The 20,969-nt window shown below is 39.8% G+C and overlaps 1 protein-coding gene and 1 non-coding gene across 2 annotated transcripts; one reads left to right on the top strand and one right to left on the bottom strand.

Moving 5' to 3' along the window:
- The first annotated feature begins 115 nt into the window (after positions 1-115).
- LOC132611678 (cysteine protease Amb a 11.0101-like) lies at positions 116-1,891 on the top strand. Its single transcript, XM_060326071.1, has 6 exons — positions 116-193; positions 781-841; positions 943-1,031; positions 1,143-1,214; positions 1,436-1,573; positions 1,655-1,891. Exons 1-6 carry the CDS (start codon positions 116-118, stop codon positions 1,889-1,891), a joined length of 675 nt encoding a protein of 224 aa, XP_060182054.1.
- A 14,098-nt stretch (positions 1,892-15,989) lies between these two features.
- Positions 15,990-16,095, bottom strand: LOC132612410 (small nucleolar RNA R71). The gene has a single exon (XR_009571775.1). It is a non-coding gene; the product is annotated as a small nucleolar RNA R71 (small nucleolar RNA).
- Positions 16,096-20,969: the final 4,874 nt, after the last annotated feature.

Raw genomic sequence — 20,969 nt, 5'->3', positions numbered from 1 at the left:
AATAAGGTAAGCTTTCAAGCCGCCGCCCTTTAAAGGAGCGAGCGTAGTGAACTGTAATTGTGAAAAGATTGGAAGATCTGGCCAAAGAAGGTGATAGCCCTGTAGATTCGTTCCCATGGTTGAAAGTAAATACTACGTAGTGGCTACAGTTAATAGTCCTTCAGATGTTAGATGTCTATACTGGTATATCTCTGTATATCATCAAGTTGTAATTGATGGCACAGATATGTGATAATATGATCCAGTATATCACCATCTCTTAACAGGTCCTTAATTTTATACTACCATTCCTAATCACTTGTTATGATATCCCTGTTATGCACCACCATTGTTTAACAAGAGGGTCCCCTGTTTAACTTGTCTTTTAGATTTAGAAAAACCTTGTGACTACCCTTTTATTATTGAAGCTGAATACAAGTTATGTAAAATCCATCTCCATACCAGATCAATTAAGATCGCGTATAAGCTGAACTTCCTTAAAATCTTTGTAAGGAAAATCTAAGAAAACCTATCATATGATTTAATTTGGTCAATATCCACTTTGATCAACATATTATTAGGACTTTCATTTTTCTATTTCGCATTACCACTCACTGGGAGAATAAGATGTTCTGCATCACTGATCTGTCTTTTACAAATTCTGCTTGTTGTGGCAATATGAATTGAGGTCACATGCATCCATGCCAATCTAGTAGCAATAATCTTTGAGAAAACCTTATTTATGAAGTAGCACAAGCTGATTGTTTTGAAATCTGCTAATGTATTGGTGATGTAATGTAGTGTATTTTCTGTTGGGTGGGCTCTGGTTGTTTGCGAGCTGTGGAGGATCAGGGGCCATGCTGTAAGTTTGATAAACTAACATGACTTTCATTTTCCTTTCATATATTTTGTCTAAAATCCTACAATCTTTGGTTTTGTGTGATTTTTTTTTTCTCTTAATAGGTGCATGTTGGGCTTTTGTTGGGGCGGAAGCCATCACGGCTTTATACTACATTAGGTTGGGCAAGGTGAAACCCCTTTCAAAGCAACAGGTCATCGATTGTCTGTTTACCAAATTCGAGGAGCCAAAAAATGTGCAATATTGCGATAAAACAGGATGCTATCCTAGTCACTATAATAAATATTATAAATTTGCAATGAAGGAAGGAATCTATTCTGATACGGCATATCCTTATGTTGCCAAGAAGGAAAACTGTCATAACCTATCAAAGGAGGTAAGCACATGATATAGGATTTATTTTTGTCTTTTTTGGGTTCAATTTCTTTTGCAAGATATATATAAAATAATACTGTAGTAGTGATTATTTTGTCTACAGTAAAATAATTTGGAGCAATATTCAAATAATATTTTGTCTTGTAAAATTAACTACTCCAATAACACATTCTAAATCACATTACATTTCTTGGTTTGAGTTACATCTTTTAATTGGTGCAGGAAAAAACTAAAATTAAGAAGTTTCTGACTGTTAAAGAACTTGGTTTGGACAAAAAAGCAATCGAAAATTTAATCCGGAATCAACCCATCAGTGGATCTGTAAAGTATGTGGATAGCTTTCAACTGCATACTGGAGAGGTAAAATTTCTGTCCACTGATCAGTTTTTTGTACTTTTTTAATCCATGCTTTCTTTGTACTAAATTCATTTAATTTGATAGGATACTTACATGGGTCCAACCGAAGAGGAGATTCACTATGAGGACCTACTCAAAAGTAGAAATGAGCCGTCTGTAGGGCGTCATGCAGTGCTAATTGTGGGCTTTGGCGTTGATGAGAAGGGGATTGATTATTATTTGATTAAGAATAGCTGGGGTGTAAAGTGGGGTTATTGGGGTTATGCCCGGGTTGAGAGGAGCATTGTAATGGGTTTATCTTTTCCGGTTCTTCAGAAGTAGATAGGCTTTGATTCCTGGTTGGGCTCAGTTGATTATTTCCTTACTATTGTCTTGTGCTAAAATAGTAGTTATCTGAAGATAAGCTTTGAACTCCAGCTAGCTTAGATTAACTAGTATTTCTTTATTGTTGTTTGCGCTACAGTTGCGGTTCTTTGTTGAAAATTATGACTGTAATGATGAATTTGTTGTTTATATGTGTCGTGTGTTTGCCTAATTTGCATCTTATATGAAACTGTGAAGCTACCTCAATGGAGGCCTAAAAAAATACTTAATCGATTCTTAACTGAAACGATGTGTTTAAACTCGTGTGTTTGGCATAACATCGCAACATACTCGCAATTCACAATTGAATGCAGCAAATACAAAACGTTAGGACCATAGAGCTTAAGTTCTTGACTTGCTTTGCAAACTTATTAGGAGCAATTAATATTGCTAAATATCTGTAATGAATGTCTCTATTGTGAGAGCATTTTCTGATTCCCTGTGGTTGAATAAGCATATGAGCAGAAGCTTTGGTTGCAGCTGAACTCTGCTTTGGAGCTGCTTAACAACAAGGGGAAAACTGGATGTAATCGCTACGATGGGGGTGAAGTCCCGGCAGCACATTCATTGTAGGAGAATATTGTAAGTGGTTGGCTCAGTTTGCTTAGAGTGGTCTCTGCGATCAGCAAGAATGTCATAAGCATCAACGAGGTTACCCACAATGGCATTAATGAAGAGACTAGGAGGAACAGTTAACTTTGTGCCAAACTAGGTGGTATAATCTCCACTTCCATACATGTCACAGCCCTTATTTGAAGCTGTAGAACAGAAATTTTCCTCCTCATTGGCAGATATGACAACGAACTTGTCACACCCCCAACGAGGAGTATGACAGACTCCGACCCGTAGGCCGAAAGTCACCTGACTTAACCGTTACTTGGACATCACATACCATAACTCAAAGAACATCTGCTCGCGGAAAAGGACCAACATAGAAATACTTGATAATTCAACACATATGTACCTATGCGGACCGGCAAGGTCACTACAACATAAAGTATATCATAATGCCGACAAGGCTATCAGAAAAATATCAAGAAGCGAAAACAAGGCCGACAAGGCCATACATAATATTTACATATCCCACAATGTCCATGAGCCTCTAAGAGTATACATATGAACACATATTATACTAACAGAAAATACCAAAAGATAGCAAGCCCGGAATAGTGGTACTTGCTAACACTGCTGAAGCTGGAAAATCCTACTGCGGTTGCTCCCCGATAACTTTGTCAGAGCCTGCAGCACGAAATGCAGCGTTCCGTGCAATGGGACGTCAGTACGGATAAAAGTACTGAGTATGTAAGGCAGAAGGGTAACAACATAATTAAGATATAATGTAACATTAATAAATGCAAAAGAAAACCGAACATCTGGAAGTAACACAAGATACTATGCATGATAAAATCATTGGCATGCTTATATATATATATATATATACGTAATAGATGGTATCCATGCCCGGCCGTAAGGCTTGGTGTTATATGTGTAAAATCATGCCTGGCCATTAAGGCTCGGTGTTATCATCATTAGCCCGCGTCCGGGGTAATATCATAACATGCCCACTACAGTGGTGTGTGCATTTACGCGCCATGCCCGGCCGACTATAGTGCGGTACGGTGTAGTAAAATAGTGCATTACATTTATTTATATGTATATACCATTGTTGGTCCGAACAGGGGAGGCTGCGCAGGACTCCACTTTCCTTCCGCGATGCAGATGGAAAGCGCAAAGTCCTGATACCTCCCGCTTTCTTTTCGCGATGCGGATGGAAAGCGCAAAGTCCTGAGACCTCCCGCTTTCCTTCCACGATGCCGATGGAGAGCCTGATAGTAATGCCTGGAGCTGATTTTTGGATGAGAAGTCATTAATCTGATCTTGGCCTTTCGGAGTGACATAAGGTCGGTAGCCTCCGAATAGCTTATGAAATTTGTATCGAGTCCAAAGGAGTAATCGATAATGATAAGTAAAATAATACTTTAAGAATCATTAAAATAACAAGATATTAAGATTTGAAATACAAAACATGGGAATAGAGTGGATTTGTTATTGAACGCTTGTGTTTATATTCTAGTTGGATTCGTGCCAAAGAAAGAGGGAAACGAATGCCTTACATACCTTATTCGTCAAGCCGCCACTTAAGGAGTTCCTTACACCTATGCTTGCCCTTCACCCGAACCTATATATCGAGAAATACATCTTTAATCACACGTTCATCATATTTCCATCAACTTATAAGCACTAATTATGGAAGACTAATTTGGGTTACGAAAATTTGGGCAGCATCTCCCCTATATCATCGACTTCCTCCAAATACCAAAACAATTCCCAATTAATACCAACAACATCAACAACAACATCCTCAATATTCTATAAGATAAATATATATATTTTCATCCAAAACTCTCTTCAAACCTTAATCCATAAGCCAACAACATCAACACAACAAACTACAACTCTTATTCTTGTAAATATTCCTTAATCAATGTTGATAAAGAAAGAGATTCAATGATTCATACCTTATGTTTACTAAAGTAGCAAGATCTTCAATATTTGCTTTGTTTCCAAGCTAACTCCAACACAAAACGAAATTATAATCGCGAAATTATAATCGCTTAAAATTTACTGAAAATCCTCACCTCTATGTGATATAAGAGCCCTTTTTGTTTGCTAAATTTTCTGGAAGATTTTGGAGAATTGTGATGGTGAAAAATGGGGTTTTAACCTCTTTTATAGTGGCTAAGGTTGGTAGTACTGTAGCAGTATTGTAGCAGCTCTGTTTCTGCTTTGTCAGCTCAGTTTGTAACACCCATAATTCTCTATTCCGATGTCCTATCGATGAGCGATTTGTTGCATTAGAAACTAGACTCGACGAACTATATTTTAAGATTTTGAAACACCTTAAAACTCCTAATATACATGGAGATATACCCCTCCAAAGTTGACTCAAAATTCTATTTCAGATTTTCGACAAACTTATTTTCCTTGATTTGCTTGGTCCCAGATTCTTCCATAGCTTATTATATGAACTTAAACCCTCGTAACCATGAGATAGGTGCATAAAATCTCCCATATCCTAGGAAATTCTCCACGTCTAGACTTAAAAAACTAACGCCTAATAGATTTCACGTACAAGACTATGAGGTGTAACATTCTCCCCCCTTCAAAAACATTCGTCCTCGAATGTCGGATACCCGAGGGTCAATAAATTTTCCACGGAATGTTAGTAAAGTATCTCTCGTGATTGGAGCACCTCTAATCTCCTACATGTCACAAGTCCGAATCATAAGTCCTACATGATACTGTAATTAATGACACGTGGTCACACGATGATTAGAATAACATTTCTCATCTTATTGAGTCTCAAGGGGGGGGGTTTAAATATAATTCTTACCTTGTAAGTGATTTGCGGGTGTAGCAGAACCTTGTAAGAATTCTTTCGGAGTAGTATCATCTGTGACGGGGAATAAATGGGGATACTTGGACTTCATTTCTGCTTCGGCTTCTCATGTCATCTCTTCCCTATCTTTACTCCTCCATAGAACCTTCACTGAAGCCACGTCTTTATTTCGGAGTCTACGAACTTGTCTGTCGAGAATAGCAATTGGTTCTTCCTCATATGTCAGATTTTCTGTAACTTGTATATCGTCAACAGGTACGATTCTAGATGGATCTCCAATACACTTCTTAAGCATGAACACATGGAAAACTGGATGAACCGCTTGTAGCTCTGATGGAAGCTCCAATTCATAAGCCACCTGGCCTACCCTTCGGATGATCTTATAAGGCCTGATATATCGGGGATTAAGTTTCCCTTTTTTACCAAACCGCATCACGTCTTTCATAGGTGATATCTTCAGAAACAGCCAATCACCTACCTGGAATTCTAATTCTCATCGTCGTACATCTGCATAAGATTTCTGACGACTCTGAGTTATACGCAATCGTTCCTGAATAAGCTTTACCTTTTCAATAGCCTGATGAACAAGGTCTGGCCCAAATAAGTTTGCTTCTCCGACTTCAAACCAACCGGCAGGGGACCTACGCTTCCTACCATAATGAGCTTCATATGGAGCCATTTTGATACTGTCATGATAGCTATTGTTATAAGCAAACTCTATCAAAGGCAAATGATCATCCCAACTTCCTTAGAAATCCTATACACACGCTCGTAACATATCTTCTAAGGTTTGAATAGTTTGCTGAGCTTGCCCGTCTGACTGCGGATGGAAAGCTATACTAAGATTTACTCGAGTACCAAGACTTTCCTGAAAAGATTTCCAGAACCTTGCTGTAAACTGTGCCCCTCTGTCTGAAATAATTGACAGCGAAATGCCATGAAGGCGCACAATCTCCTTAAGATATAGCTTAGCATAGTCTTCAGCAGTATAGGTAGTTCTTACTGGCAAGAAATGAGCTGATTTAGTTAACTTATCAACAATCACCCAAATAGATCGAATCTGCGGCGAGAACGGGGCAATCCCATGACAAAATCCATATTAATCACTTCCCACTTCCATGCTGGGATCTCCATTTCTTGTAATAAGCCACTGGGTTTCTGATGCTCGATCTTCACCTATTGGCAAGTGGGGCATTGAGCTACAAAGTTAGCAATATCTTTCTTCATATCATTCCACCAGTAAAAGCCCTTGAGGTCATGATACATCTTGGTGGACCCAGGATGAATTGAATACCAGGAGTAATGAAATTCTGACATGATCTTGTCCCAAAGCCTAGTTACATTGGGAACGCACAAATGACCTCGATGTTTGAAAACCCATTTGAATCCAGTTCGAAGGCTGAGATCCTATTTTGTTGCACTCCTTCCTTAATGTTAATTAAAACTGGATCTTCATACTGTTGAGTCTTTACCTTTGAGGCAAGAGTCGATTGGGATATATTCTGTAAAGCAATTCCAGTGTCTTCCGAATCTAGTAAGCGAACTCCCAAATTTGCTAAGCAATGAAGTTCTCTAGTCATTTCCAATTTTTCTGCTAGCACATACAATAGACTTCCCATTGATTTGCGACTTAGGGCATCAGCTACAACATTTGCCTTGTCGGGATGATATAAAATCTCAGCATCGTAATCCTTTAGAGATTCGAGCCATCTTCGTTGCCTCAAATTCAATTCCTTTTGCCTAAATATATATTGAAGGCTTTTATGGTCCGTATAGATATCGACATGAACTCTATATAAATAATGTCACCATATCTTTAGAGCGTGAATCACTGCCGCCAACTCTAGATCATGGGTTGGATAATTTTGCTCATGTTTCCGTAGTTGTTGGGAGGCATAAGCAATCACCTTACCATTTTGCATCAACTTCCCAGGCCGGTGCGTGACGCATCACAGTATATAGCGTAACCCTCGGTGCCTTCTAGAAGGGTGAGGACAGGGGCAGATATCAACTTATCTTTCAATTTTGGGAAACTCCGCTCGCACGCTTCTGACTATTGAAACTTGGCCCCCTTCTAAGTTAATTTTGTAAGGGGAGCTTCTATAGAAGAAAATCCCTCTACAAATCTTCGATAATATCCAGCAAGACCTAAGAAATTTCGGACTTCCGAAGCGGTTGTTGGTCGGGGCCAGTTCTTAACGGTTTCAATCTTCCGATCATCGACTTTAATACCTTCATCGGACACAATATGGCCTATAAAAGCCACTAAAGTTATCCAAAATTCACATTTGGGCATACAGCCTTTGATCTCGCAATGTTTGCAACACCTTTCGGAGGTGATCAACATGTTCCCTCTCCGAATGAGAATATACCAAGATGTTGTCAATGAATACAATAATAAAAATATCCAAAAAGGGTCGGAATATGGTGTTCATTAGCGCCATAAATGTCGCAGGAGCATTTGTCAATCCGAAAGACATGACTAAGAATTCAAAATGCCCATATCTCGGTCGGAAAGCTGTCTTCAAAATTTCTTCCCCTTTTACTCGTAGCTGATGATACCCTGACCTTAAGTCAATCTTCGAGAAGCATTTAGCACCCTGTAGCTAGTCAAACAAATCATCAATTCTAGGCAATGGATATTTGTTCTTGATAGTCACCTTATTCAACTGCCGGTAGTCAATACACATTCTTAGTGAGGCATCCTTTTTGTGCACAAATAATACTGGTGCTCCCCACGGAGAAGTACTAGGCCTAATGAAGCCCTTGTCTAACAAGTCCTGCAATTGCACTTTCAATTCAGGCAACTAGGCGGGGGACATACGATAAAGGGGAATAGAGATGGGTTGAGTGTCCGGATACACATCAATCGCAAATTCAATTTCCCTTTCGGGAGGGAGGCCTGGTAATTCATCGGGGAATACATCCTGAAATTCATTAACTACATGAACGGATTGCAAAGTTGGCGGTTCAGCTTCAGTGCTCCTAACTCGAACCAAATGATAAATATAACCTTTGGAAATCATTTTTCGTGCCTTAAGGTAGGAAATAAACCTACCCTTTGTTGCTGGGGTATTGCCCATCCATTTGAGAATTGGTTCACCCGTAAACTGAAATTTCACAGTTTTGGACCAACATTCCATATTGGCATAGCAAGAGGCTTGCCAATCCATTCCCATAATGGCGTCAAAGTCCACCATTTCTAACTCCACTAGATTAGCAATTGTTTCACGACCACATATCGTAACCACACATCTACGATAAATTCATCTTGCAACAACAGGTTCCCCGATCGGAGTAGAAACGAAAGGCTTGGATAAAGATTCGGGCTTTATACCAAACTTATCAGCAATATAAGGTGTGATATAAGATAGCGTGGAACCTGGATCGATCAATGCATAGACATCACAAGAACAAATGGATAAAATACCTGTCACAACATCTAGAGACGACTCAAGATCCTGCCGTCCTGCAAGTGCATAAATACGATTCTGGTTGCTGCCGGAAGCAGATACCTGACCTCTTCCCCTACCTCTACCTGCTGGGGTTGGAGAAGAACCTTGTCCAGGAGGGCGAACAGAAGATGAAGAACCTGCGATTGAACCTGTCGGCTGAGCCGGGCCCCCTCTACCACGGGATGGATAATTTTCTATAACATGACCAGGCTGTCCACAGTAATAACACACCCTCATACCTTGGCGGCATTGGCCAGAGTGTCCTTTACCGCACTGGTCACAACGGGGCAAGGGAAGCCTTGCCTGGCTAGATTCTCCTTTGTAAGAAGGAACTGACGCTCTGGAGCTTCGACTCGGTCCAAAATAAGTGGGTCTATCACAACGCTGCCTCTGGAACCTGGAAGGTGCACTAACCGCTGAAGGATCTGATCTTCTATAAGAATAGGGCCTATAATCTTCCTGATAAGCACCTGAATAACCTGCGGACCTGGTTCGCTTATAACTGCCCCCTACTCGGGTCTTGCTCAGTCCGCTGTCGGCGTTCAAGGTCCTCCAAATTTTGAGCATACGCCTGAATACGAGAAATATCCATACCACTCTGTAATGAAGCCGTCATACAATCCTTAATCAAGTGAGTCCCAAGTCCCGTCACAAAATGATGTACCCTATCTTCCATTTCAGCTACCATCGTCGGGGCGTATCTAGCTAAGGAGTTAAACTTTAAACTATATTCCTGAACGCTCATATTATTCTGGCGAAGCAATAGAAATTCATCAGCTCTAGCTCTACGAACCTCAGCGGGCAGATAATGATCCAGAAAGGCTCTGGTGAATTCCGACCATACTGCTGGAGGTGCGTTCGGCCCTCTCGATTGCTGCCAAGACTCATACCATACCGCGGCCACATCCAAAGTCTATGAGAAGCTAGCTCCACTGATTCTGTGTCAGAAGCATGCATTACCATCAAAGCGCGGCCCATTCAATCTATAAAATTCTGAGGGTCATCCTTCGGGTTTGTCCCCGTGAACACCGGAGGGTCCAAGGTATAAAAATCACGTACACGGGAACTAACAGTCCTATCCGGAAGGCCAGCCTACCGCTGAGTTTGAGCAGCCATCAATCTAGTCAATAACTGGATTGCGTCTAGCAAGTCCTGTTCTGTAGCAGCGGGGTGAGGAGTTAGAGGCTGAGGAGCCGGAGGGTCTGGAGCCCTATCTTGCTCTTCTGCACCTGATGAAGTAGAGGTAGCATGTGAGGGGGTAGCGCTCTGAGCCTCGCTATGCCCTAACTCAGGTGACGTTACTCGGCTTGGGCCTTCCCCAGCGGTGCCCAGTATACTACTGACTTTCTTCTTCCTCGAAGGCATTGCTGAAAATCAAACACGGAAAGATTAGATATCTGTATTCTTAACTTGGCTCTATCGCATGATCTAGATCATGAAGAAAAGTATCTTCCTAAATGTCCTGTAGCCTCCTAGCTATAGATATGGTGCACTACATATCGATAACCAAGACTCTACTGGACACGGCTCATGGACATCCCTAGGACTGAACCGCTCTGATACCAATTTGTCACACCCCCAACAAGGAGTATGACAGACTCCGACCCGTAGGCCGAAAGTCACCTGACTTAACCGTTACTTGGACATCACATACCATAACTCAAAGAACATCTGCTCGCAGAAAAAGACCAACATAGAAATACTCGATAATTCAACACATTTGTACCTATGCGGACCAGCAAGGTCGTTACAACATAAAGTATATCATAAAGCCGACAAGGCTATCAGAAAAATATCCAGAAGCCAAAACAAGGCCGACAAGGCCATACATAATATTTACATATCCCACAATGTCCATGAGCCTCTAAGAGTATACATATGAACACATATTATACTAACAGAAAGTACCAAAAGATAGCAAGCCCGGAATAGTGGTACTTGCTAACACCGCTGAAGCTGGAAAATCCTACTGCGGTTGCTCCCCGATAACTTTGTCAGAGCCTGCAGCACGAAATGCAGCGTCCCGTGCAATGGGACGTCAGTACGGATAAAAGTACTGAGTATGTAAGGCAGAAGGGTAACAACATAATTAAGATATAATGTAACATTAATAAATGCAAAAGAAAACCGAACATCTGGAAGTAACACAAGATACTATGCATGATAAAATATTTGGTATGCTTACATATACATATATATATATATATATATATATATATGTGTGTGTGTGTGTGTGTGTGTGTGTGTGTGTGTGTGAATTTTCCAGGAGTGGAAGAAATATGTGTGAATTTTCCAGGAGTGGAAGAAATATGAACGGAATGCAAATTCAATAAAAGCAAAAACATATATATTACATAGCAAAAGCAAATAAGGCATAAAACAATAATAAAGACATTTAAAAGCATATAAGGCAAAATAAAGAAAACAAACAAACAAAACACTCAACAAAATATTAATTAACCTAAATCTATTATGGTTAAGAACCTAAAGTCCCCAGCGGAGTCGTCAAGCTGTTATACCCCATTTAAACGGGTTAAAGTAGGAGTACAACATGTTGGTGATCCCTATCTATTTTATTTTAAGGAGTCGCCACCTAATTATTTTAATGGTGAATTAGGACACCTAAATACTAAGGCAAAGTCAACACTAAACCTCCGTTAATGGTCTGCTTAATTAGCATGATTCTAGGTAAGGGTTCTAGATTATCCTAAAGGGAATGGGTTACGCATCCTTTAGAATCCGTTAACTACGGTTTAGCGGTCAAACTTAGGTTAATTAATTCTAAGGTCTAAAATTTAAGAAAATAGCTTTGAGAGAAAAAAAAATAACTTATAACAAACAAAGTTTAAAACAATATTATATGAATGATGCACTCTATATGGTGAAAATAAGCACTTAATGTTCAGAGCGGTAATCCTAAATGATAAAATCTACCCATTCTAATCCTACGTGAATCATAAGTTACACACATACTTTCAAACCACAGACAAATCCAACATACAGATAAATTAGCAATCATAAAAATAAAGGGTGCAATAAAATGAATGATGAGAAAAGGGGAGAAGAGAAAACGATAAAGATGTCATAGACAGCCTCAAGCGATTAGTGATTTCGCTTGTTTCTCGCCGAGTGTTGTGATTAAAGAGTATGGGACGCATCAAATCCACTCATGGGTATAGCAATAGCGCCGAGTCTCATTTCGAGACTGCATTGTGAGAAAGTCCTGAATTAAGACTCCATTTGCTCCAACGTGTACATGTAAAGAAGGGGAAATAAATATTAGTGACAAACGATTCAAGTTTTCGGGACTGTAAAAGCAATCAAACACAACTTGACATATTAACATTCATAAAAATAAAAAGAGGAAACTAATAAACATTCATTACTGTGACCAAAACAGATTCATAGCTTGCTATTCTCGTTGTTCATTAATTGGTTCAACTGACTTTAAATCCTATTGCTACACATGCTCGTAAAAGAAAAAGCTGATTTTGACACATACTCCATACAAATGAAAGTGACGAAATAGACAGGAAAGTGAATGTAGGACACATAACACTTTATGCTTGATTATTCAAGTTTAGGATAACATTTAGTTGAGGTTTGCACTCTTAACTAAGGATTGAAAATTAAACAAACTGAATTTTAGGAATTGTAGGCAACTAAAAAAATGAATCTGCATAATATGCTAGCCATTCAGCAGTCCCAAACTAAAACTACTCAAACAAAATAGGAGAAACAAGACAACATCCATATTACCTAAAAGGGGGGTAGGAGATGGACAAACATATTTGAGTACTCTTGAAACTTTAAACTAAAAACATCATTTCCAAATTTCAAACAAGGACTTTTCGACTCATATTTTGTCAAATAACTTTAAAAGAGATAAACTATTTAAAGCATTTATATTCTTATATTGATTTAAAGAGAAAGATAGGCTCGAAGAATGAAAGAAGAAAGCATTGCTCAAATTAAGGAAGTAAATTAGTTTTTAAAAATCCAGACGGCTAAATCCTAAATGAAAGGTAAACTTCATTACAATTATGAAGTCAGAAAACACATATTCTACAAATAAGGTTCAAATAGTCAAAGCTCAACCCAACAATGAATGTGTGGGAATATCACTGACACTTAGTCCTTGAAGAAAATATTTATTTAAATTAGTCAAGCTAACATGGCCAAATTTTATACTCGTAAACTAAAGCTTTAAGCATCTGAATCCCAGGAACTTAAGTAAAGAAAAATAAGATGTAAACACGACCCAACGACTCAGAACTAATCTAACTAATCCACAATCACATAACTATATAAAACATAAAGAAAAGGGAAGAGCGCTAGAATTGAAATAGGGAATACCATTACTTATCCAACTCCAACAACATTAAAAAAACTAAGCTAATTTTATGAGAAATCAAAAAGGCACAGAACGTAAAAAAATGAAAATAAACTCTGACGAGGAAGAAAATTATACTAAAAGAACATAAACCAGCAATCTAAACATACCAAATTAGAACCAACTAAACTAAACTAATCTAACTACATAAATTTACATAGAACAGAACTGAAGCGAAAGGAGAAGGAGGATTACCGACCTTTTTGGGGTGCAACGAACTAGGATTTTAGGTCATAGATCTAATCCTCTTCGAATGAGATGGAAACAGACAAACCCAAAACTAAACTAAAGAGAAACTAGGATTCAACTTCTCTTCAAATGAGCAGCAAAACTTGTATTTATAGCGATGAACTAGGGTTTTAGGCTAACATTTTTGGGCAGGAATTGGAATCGAAATTTGAAATCCAATCCTTAGCCTTCAAAATCCGAACATTACAGATCTTGATGTGATGATTCAGGCTTTGCTAAAAAATGGACCGATTTTATCTGGTCTTTGAAGATTTTATGTGTCTATATTCACCAAAGGAATGGAAAGGTTCTGAGTAGCGCAGTTTTACACGGAAATGGGGGAAAAATTTCTCTCCATGGCTAAAGAGAAGGAGAAGGTTTGCTGAAAATGGAGAGGAAGAGAAAGGGGGCTGGGGGGTGCGGCGTTTTCTCCCTATGGTTGGAGAGAGACGTTGCTTTTTTGTAGAAAAGAAGAAGAAGATCCAAAAGTAAGGGGTGCGGCTGATCTTTAGAGATTAGGTATTGAAGAGGAATAAGGAAAATGGGCCGGATCTTTGGGCATTTCTTGGGTAATTAATTGGGCTAACTGATTTGGGCCTATTTAGGAGTTGTCTAGGCTGTATTTTCGGACTGTCAATGGGCTGGGTCGGTTGAATGAATTAAAATGCTGGCTGGTTATTAACGAGTAGCAAGTTGGTTTCATAGGATTGGGATAGATGAATTAAAAATATGGGCTGAATGAAAGAAATAATTCGGGCTTCCAAATTTAAATAAAAGACCTATTTTAATTAATTATGGAATTTGTATCGAGTCCAAAGGAGTAATCGATAATGATAAGTAAAATAATACTTTAAGAATCATTAAAATAACAAGATATTAAGATTTGAAATACAAAACATGGGAATAGAGTGGATTTGTTATTGAACGCTGGTGTTTATATTCTAGTTGGATTCGTGTCAAAGAAAGAGGGAAACGAACACCTTACATACCTTATCCGTCAAGCCGCCACTTAAAGAATTCCTTACACCTATGCTTGCCCTTCACCCGAATCTATATATCGAGAAGTACATCTTTAATCACACTTTCATCATATTTCCATCAACTTATAAGCACTAATTATGGAAGACTAATTTGGGTTACAAAAATTTGGGCAGCATCTCCCCTATATCATCGACTTCCTTCAAATACCAAAAAAATTCCCAAACAATACCAACAACATCAACAATAACATCCTCAATATTCTATAAGATAAATACGTATATTTTCGTCCAAAATTATCTTCAAACCTTAATCCATAAGCTAACAACATCAACACAACAAACTACAACTCTTATTCTTGTAAATATTCCTTAATCAATGTTGATAAAGAAAGAGATTCAATGATTCATGCCTTATGTTTATGATGTGCCACGGATTTGTGGCACATTCGACGCCTTTTTACTATGAATCTTGGTTATTTTCAAGTAAATCTGGTTCTTGTTAATATGTTTTCTTATGTTTTAGGAAAAAAAATGGCCCAAAAGCAAAAAGTAAAGAACAACAGAAAAAGTGCCAGAAATAAGAATCAACGATCGATGAACCGTCCTTCAAATCGTCGATGAACCTGATTTTCCAATGGTGACAAAGTTGAAGACGACGAAGGACGAAGACATCGACGAATCGTCGAACTGATCGACGTTTTGTCGATGGTATCGTCAAGAAGGATATCTCAGCTGAGGGGAAAACAACGGGATATATCATATTGACACCTATAGCATAATGTCTAATCATTACGGGGATACAACTTTGGTTCTCCAAATCCAAACAGATTTCAAACAGTTCGAAATAGCAAATACAAACCAAATCTCCTCTTTAAACTATCAGGAATAGGATTAAAGCCTTTAAAGACTAGTATCGCATACGATTAGTATCCTTTTCTCTCCATATTCCCTGTGGGATTCGACCCAAACCTTGTTTGGGTTACTATATTTGGCAACGTCCGCTTTACGCCGTTAATAGGTGTAATTTGAGCGTATCAAATTTTGGCGCCGTTGCCGGGGAATATGGTTTAGAAATTACTAATTATTGTGTACTCTTCTTTAAAACTTTTTCTATTCCATCACACCTCGTTTGTTGTTGTGGTGAACCAGGTGAGCATGGCAGGAAGAACGAATCGGAATCAAGGAAACCAAGGGGGACTCCAAATGAACCCACCTGCACCAGAAGAGGATGACGATGAGAATATATTTGCTGAATTCATCAATGAAGCTGATTATGCTTCTGCTGTGGTTCCTCCCAGAACTGAAAATGCTACCTTCAAAATTGATAGTTCTATCTATCAGCTGTTGAAACTTGAAGGTTATTTCTGAAATTCTTCGGAGGATTATCCACTTCGAGATTTAAAGAACTTCTTGCATGTATGTTCTCAACAATCCCAAGGTGTTGTTTCTGCCGATCCAATTCGATTACGGGTCTTTAAATATTCCTTGGCTGGTCAAGCCAGGGAATGGTATAAAAAGCTCCCCAGCAATTCTATTCATACTTGGAACGAGTTAGCCAATACATTTTTGAAGAAATGGTTTCCTCCAAGCAAAAAGGCTGAGCTTCGGGATAAGATCTTCGAGTTCAAACAACTTCCAGGGGAACAATTATATTCAGCATGGGAGCGTTTCAAGTATTATCTAGCTCAATCTCCTACTCACGGATTTCCGGATGCTATTCTCACGGAAAAATTCTACAAGAGCTTAAATACAATTAATCAGATTGCTGTCAATACTACTACAGGAGGATGCTTCATGGACAAGTCATTTATCGTTATCACCCGTTTGCTTGATAAGCTCACCAACGATAATCAGGCTTGACACTCGAGTGATAGTGAAGTCCTGTCATATAGTAGTCCATCTGCCGCCGCGGTGGCAAAGAAAATCATGAGCGAGATCATGTTTTTGCTCAATTGCAAACCACCGTGGATTTGTTGTCGAAAAGGCTTACGGAGAAAGAAGCTAAAAGTCTGAATATTGTCAAAGAGATGCCACCTCATACTCCAGGAATGTACCAAGTCTCGGAAGAAGCTTATCTAGAGAGGCAGCCACAACGTGAGGATGCTAATTATATTGATCACTCTCAAGGGGGTTATCCAAAGCAATAGAGACCCCAATAACAAAGCAATCAATATGGCCGAAATGAATATGGTGGTTCGGACATGAGGGATTACAACAACAATAATTATAGTAATCGGAATTCCAATGCCTATGTTCCACCAAAGAGCCATACTTCTAACTCTCAAAACTGGCGAGAAGGCCCTTCCAATGATCAAGGGACCTCTCGGATGGAATCTATGCTTGAAAAGATATTGGACAACCAGCATAAGAGTGACAAGAAGATGGAAAATTTTACCGAAGTGGTAGGCTCTCACACAACTTCGATTCATAAACTTGAGTCACAAATGCGAGATCTTTCTCGTGAGCAACATCCACCGCAAAGAGGGGGCCTTCTTAGCGACACAGTTCCGAACCCAAGGGGTAGTGGAGGCGATAACATTGCCTCATGTAAAGCTATTTCCACTAGAAGCGGAAAGATCCTAAACGCGGTAAATCAGAAGGTGGTTGAACCTATCAATGTCGAGCCAATTCTTGATGAAGTTGTTGAAGAAGAGGTTGAAGAAGAGATAGAGGCACCAATTGAAGTGCCTATTATTGTTGAGAAAGAGAATGAAGTTCACCCTAATGTTCAAAAGGGTGACGAGGAGCCAAGTCTCGAAAAACTACCGGTGAGAGCTTTCGAAAGAGCAAGGTCACGGGGGCAATTAAACCCTTGACTCAAACATATAAGTCTCTGCCCCCGTTTCCACAAAGGTTGATGAAAAGAACGGAGGATGCCAAGTGCCAACGATTCTACGACCAATTGAAAGGGTTGTCAATGAATATCCCATTCCTAGATGCATTCCAAGAAATATGGGGATCTGTTAAATACTTGAAAGATCTGTTGACAAAGAAAAGGCCAATCAAGCATGATGCGGTCGAAATCACCCACCGTGTGAGGTCTATCATTTCGTCATCAAAGGTTGAAAAGAAGGGAGATCCTGGGGCTTTCACTATCCCTTGCACCATCGGTCATCATGATTTCGCTCGTGCTTTTTGTGACAATGGAGCTCGTATTAACTTGATGTCACTGGCCATATATAAGCAAGTTGGCTTGGGAACACCTAGACCAACGAGCATGCATCTCCAGATGGCCGATAGAACTATCAAAAGATCGGTAGGGGTTATTGATGATATCCTTGTTAAGGTAGGGGAATTCTTATTACCGACAGATTTTGTCATCTTTGATTGGGCGGTTGACAAAGAAGTCCCAATTATCTTGGGAAGGCCATTTTTTGCCACCAGGAGAGCCCTAATGGACACGGAAAGGAATTTAATAAAATTTCGGGTCAATGATGAGGAAGTAACCTTCCAAGCTAGCAAGGGGTTAAAGTTGCCTAGTGCTTATGAAAGCATTTCAGTCATTGATTCGTTAGATGTGATAGACGAAGCAGTGGAGCATTAGTTAGAACAGGAGCACTTTGACGAGACTCTTTAGGCTATTTTGGTGAACTTCGAGGCGGACAACATGCAGGGGTATATTGAAACAGTTAAATCTCTCATTGGTCGGGGTTCATACTCTTATGAGCCGAAGAAACTATCTCTTGATCTTGACAACAGAACAACTCCTCCGGCTAAGCCTTCGATTATTGAGCCTCCAAAACTTGAGCTCAAGCTACTTCCTTCTCATATGAAGTATGCTTTTCTTGGCCCAGATAATACTTTACCGGTTATTCTCTCATCTTTGCTGAGTGAGGAACAAACTCAAAAGGTTCTTGAAGTGTTGCGGGCTTATTGAAGATCTATTGGGTGGACTATTGCGGATATTAAGAGAATTCCCTCCGGTATTTGTGAACATAGAATTGAGCTTGAGGAGGATAGTTCATCAAGTGTGGAGCATCAAAGAAGACTAAACCCTCCTATGCAAGAAGTGGTCAAGAAAGAGATAATAAAATGATTGGATGTGGGTGTTGTATATCCCATTTCAAACATCCCATGGGTTAGTCCGATGAAATGTGTGCCAAAGAAGGGAGGCATCACTGTTGTCTCTAACTCCAAGAATGAGCTGATTCCTACAAGGACAGTCACCGGATTGAGAGTGTGTATGGACTACCGGAAGCTGAACGCCGCAACTTGTAAAGACCACTTCCCTATGCCTGTTATTGATCAAATGCTTGATCGGCTAGCTGGAAGAGCTTATTATTGCTTTTTGGATGGGTACAACCAAATCAACATTGCACTAGAGGACCAGGAGAAGACCACTTTCACTTGTCCTTATGGCACTTTTGCTTTCAGCCGCATGCCTTTCGGCTTATGCAATGCCCCGACTACTTTCCAACAGTGTATGATGTTTATTTTCTCAGATATGGGGGAAGATTTCTTGGAAGTCTTCATGGATGATTTTTCTGTTGTTGGTGATTCCTTTGACGAATGTCTTGCCAATCTTGGCAAGGTATTGAAGCGGTGTGAGGAAACCAACCTTGTACTTAATTGGGAGAAATGTCATTTCATGGTGAAAGAAGGGATTTTTCTGGGCCATAAGATTTCCGAGAAGGGCATTGAGGTAGATCGAGCAAAATTTGATGTCATAGCCAAGCTCCCTCCACAAATCTCTGTAAAAGGGGTTCGTAGTTTCTTTGGGACATGCCGATTTCTACTGGCGATTCATCAAAGATTTCTCCAAGATCGCCAACCCGATGTGTAAGCTTCTTGAAAAAGAAGCTAAGTTTGCATTTGATGAAAAATGCCTTAAGGCATTTAATGAATTGAAGGAAATGCTCACCTCTACTCCAATTATTGTATCTCCTGATTGGTCAATGTCATTTGAGCTCATGTGTGACGCTGGCGGATTTGCTATTAGTGCGGTGCTTGGGCAAAGGCACAACAAAATCATGCACCCAATTTATTATGCTAGCAAGACCCTCAATGGAGCTCAAATTAATTATACCGTCACCGAGAAAGAGCTTCTAGCCATTGTCTACGCATTTGAGAAGTTCCGGGCCTATCTACTTGGATCTAAAATGGTTATTCATACGGATCATGCGGCCTTGAGATACTTCATGACAAAGAAAGATGCAAAGCCAAGGTTAATTCGTTGGGTCTTGTTGTTGCAAGAGTTTGACTTTGAGGTCAAAGATCGAAGAGGTTGTGAAAACCAAGTCGCGGATCATCTATCTAGACTTGAGGAAGCTGGGAAACCAAGTGGAAATCTTGAGTTGAATGACGTTTTCCCTTATGAGAGGCTCTTGGTTGTATCTTGTGATGTTGCCCCTTGGTACGCAGATATCGCCAACTTTTTGGTGACAGGTCTTATCCTCGACGATATCAAGGCTTACCAAAAGAAGAAATTCTTGAGAGATAGCCGCCAATATTATAGGGATGAGCCCTATTTATTCCGCACTTATGCGGCACCATCATTCGGCGATGCGTGGCCGAATGTGAATCCATGGAAATCTTGAAAGCTTGCCATGACTCTCCCGTAGGTGGTCATCACAGTGGGAACCGCACAGCAGCTAAAGTGCTTGAATGTGGCTATTATTGGCCCACCATTTATCATGATGCAAATTTGATGGTGAAATTTTGTGACCATTGTCAACGCCAAAGATCAATTGGGAAGAAGCATGAAATGCCAATGAATTTTGTCATGGAGGTTGAATTATTCGATGTGCGGGGCATCGACTTTATGGGTCCCTTTGTAAATTATCGTGGCATGCAATACATCCTTGTTGCGGTTGACTATATGTCCAAGTGGGTTGAGGCTGTAGCATTGCCTAACAATGATGGCAAGAGTGTCACCAAATTTCTCAAAAGAAACATATTCACAAGGTTTGGCACTCCAAGGGCAATCATTAGCGATGGTGGCACTCACTTTTGCAACAAGAAATTCACTAATCTCTTAGAGAAATATGGAGTGCAGCACAGGGTGGCAACTCCTTACCACCCCCAAACTAGTGGGCAAGTCGAAGTCTCTAATCGGTAGATCAAGAGCATTTTAGAAAAGACGGTTAATGCAAATCAAACTGATTGGTCATCTAAGCTTGATGACGCTCTTTGGGCTTATAGAGCAGCGTTCAAGACACCCATTGGTACTTCTCATTATCGGTTGTTGTTCGGTAAAGCTTGTCATTTACCTGTTGAACTTAAACACAAGGCTTCGTGGGCATTAAAAAAATTGAACATGAATTGGGACGAAGCAACCAAGCTGCGGTTGTTTCAAATGAATGAAATGGATGAGTTCTGGTATCATGCTTATGAGAGTGCTAGTTTGTATAAAGAAAGGATGAAACACTATCATGATGTCAAACTTCTGAAGCGAGATTTTCAACTGGATGATTCGGTGTTGTTGTTCAATTCAAGGTTGAAGCTCTTTCCGGGAAAGTTGAAATCCAAGTGGTCCGGCCCTTTTACTTTGGTGAGTGTGTCACCCAATGGGTCAATGGAGTTAAAATCTGACGACGGGACGCGTACTTTCAGAGTCAATGGCCATCGGGTAAAGCACTAC

This window comes from Lycium barbarum, chromosome 9, assembly GCF_019175385.1.
Source record: "Lycium barbarum isolate Lr01 chromosome 9, ASM1917538v2, whole genome shotgun sequence".
In the NCBI taxonomy this organism is placed as follows: Eukaryota; Viridiplantae; Streptophyta; class Magnoliopsida; order Solanales; family Solanaceae; genus Lycium; species Lycium barbarum.
This window is presented reverse-complemented; position numbering and strand designations above follow the sequence as displayed.

Bases quoted from the DNA above. Each gene is read 5' to 3' on its own strand.
- LOC132611678 (XM_060326071.1), top strand. From the start codon at position 116: ATGGTTGAAAGTAAATACTACGTAGTGGCTACAGTTAATAGTCCTTCA. The intron at 194-780 runs GTATATCATCAA...GATGTAATGTAG, and splicing joins GTCTATACTGGTATATCTCT to TGTATTTTCTGTTGGGTGGG. The intron at 842-942 runs GTAAGTTTGATA...TTCTCTTAATAG, and splicing joins GGAGGATCAGGGGCCATGCT to GTGCATGTTGGGCTTTTGTT.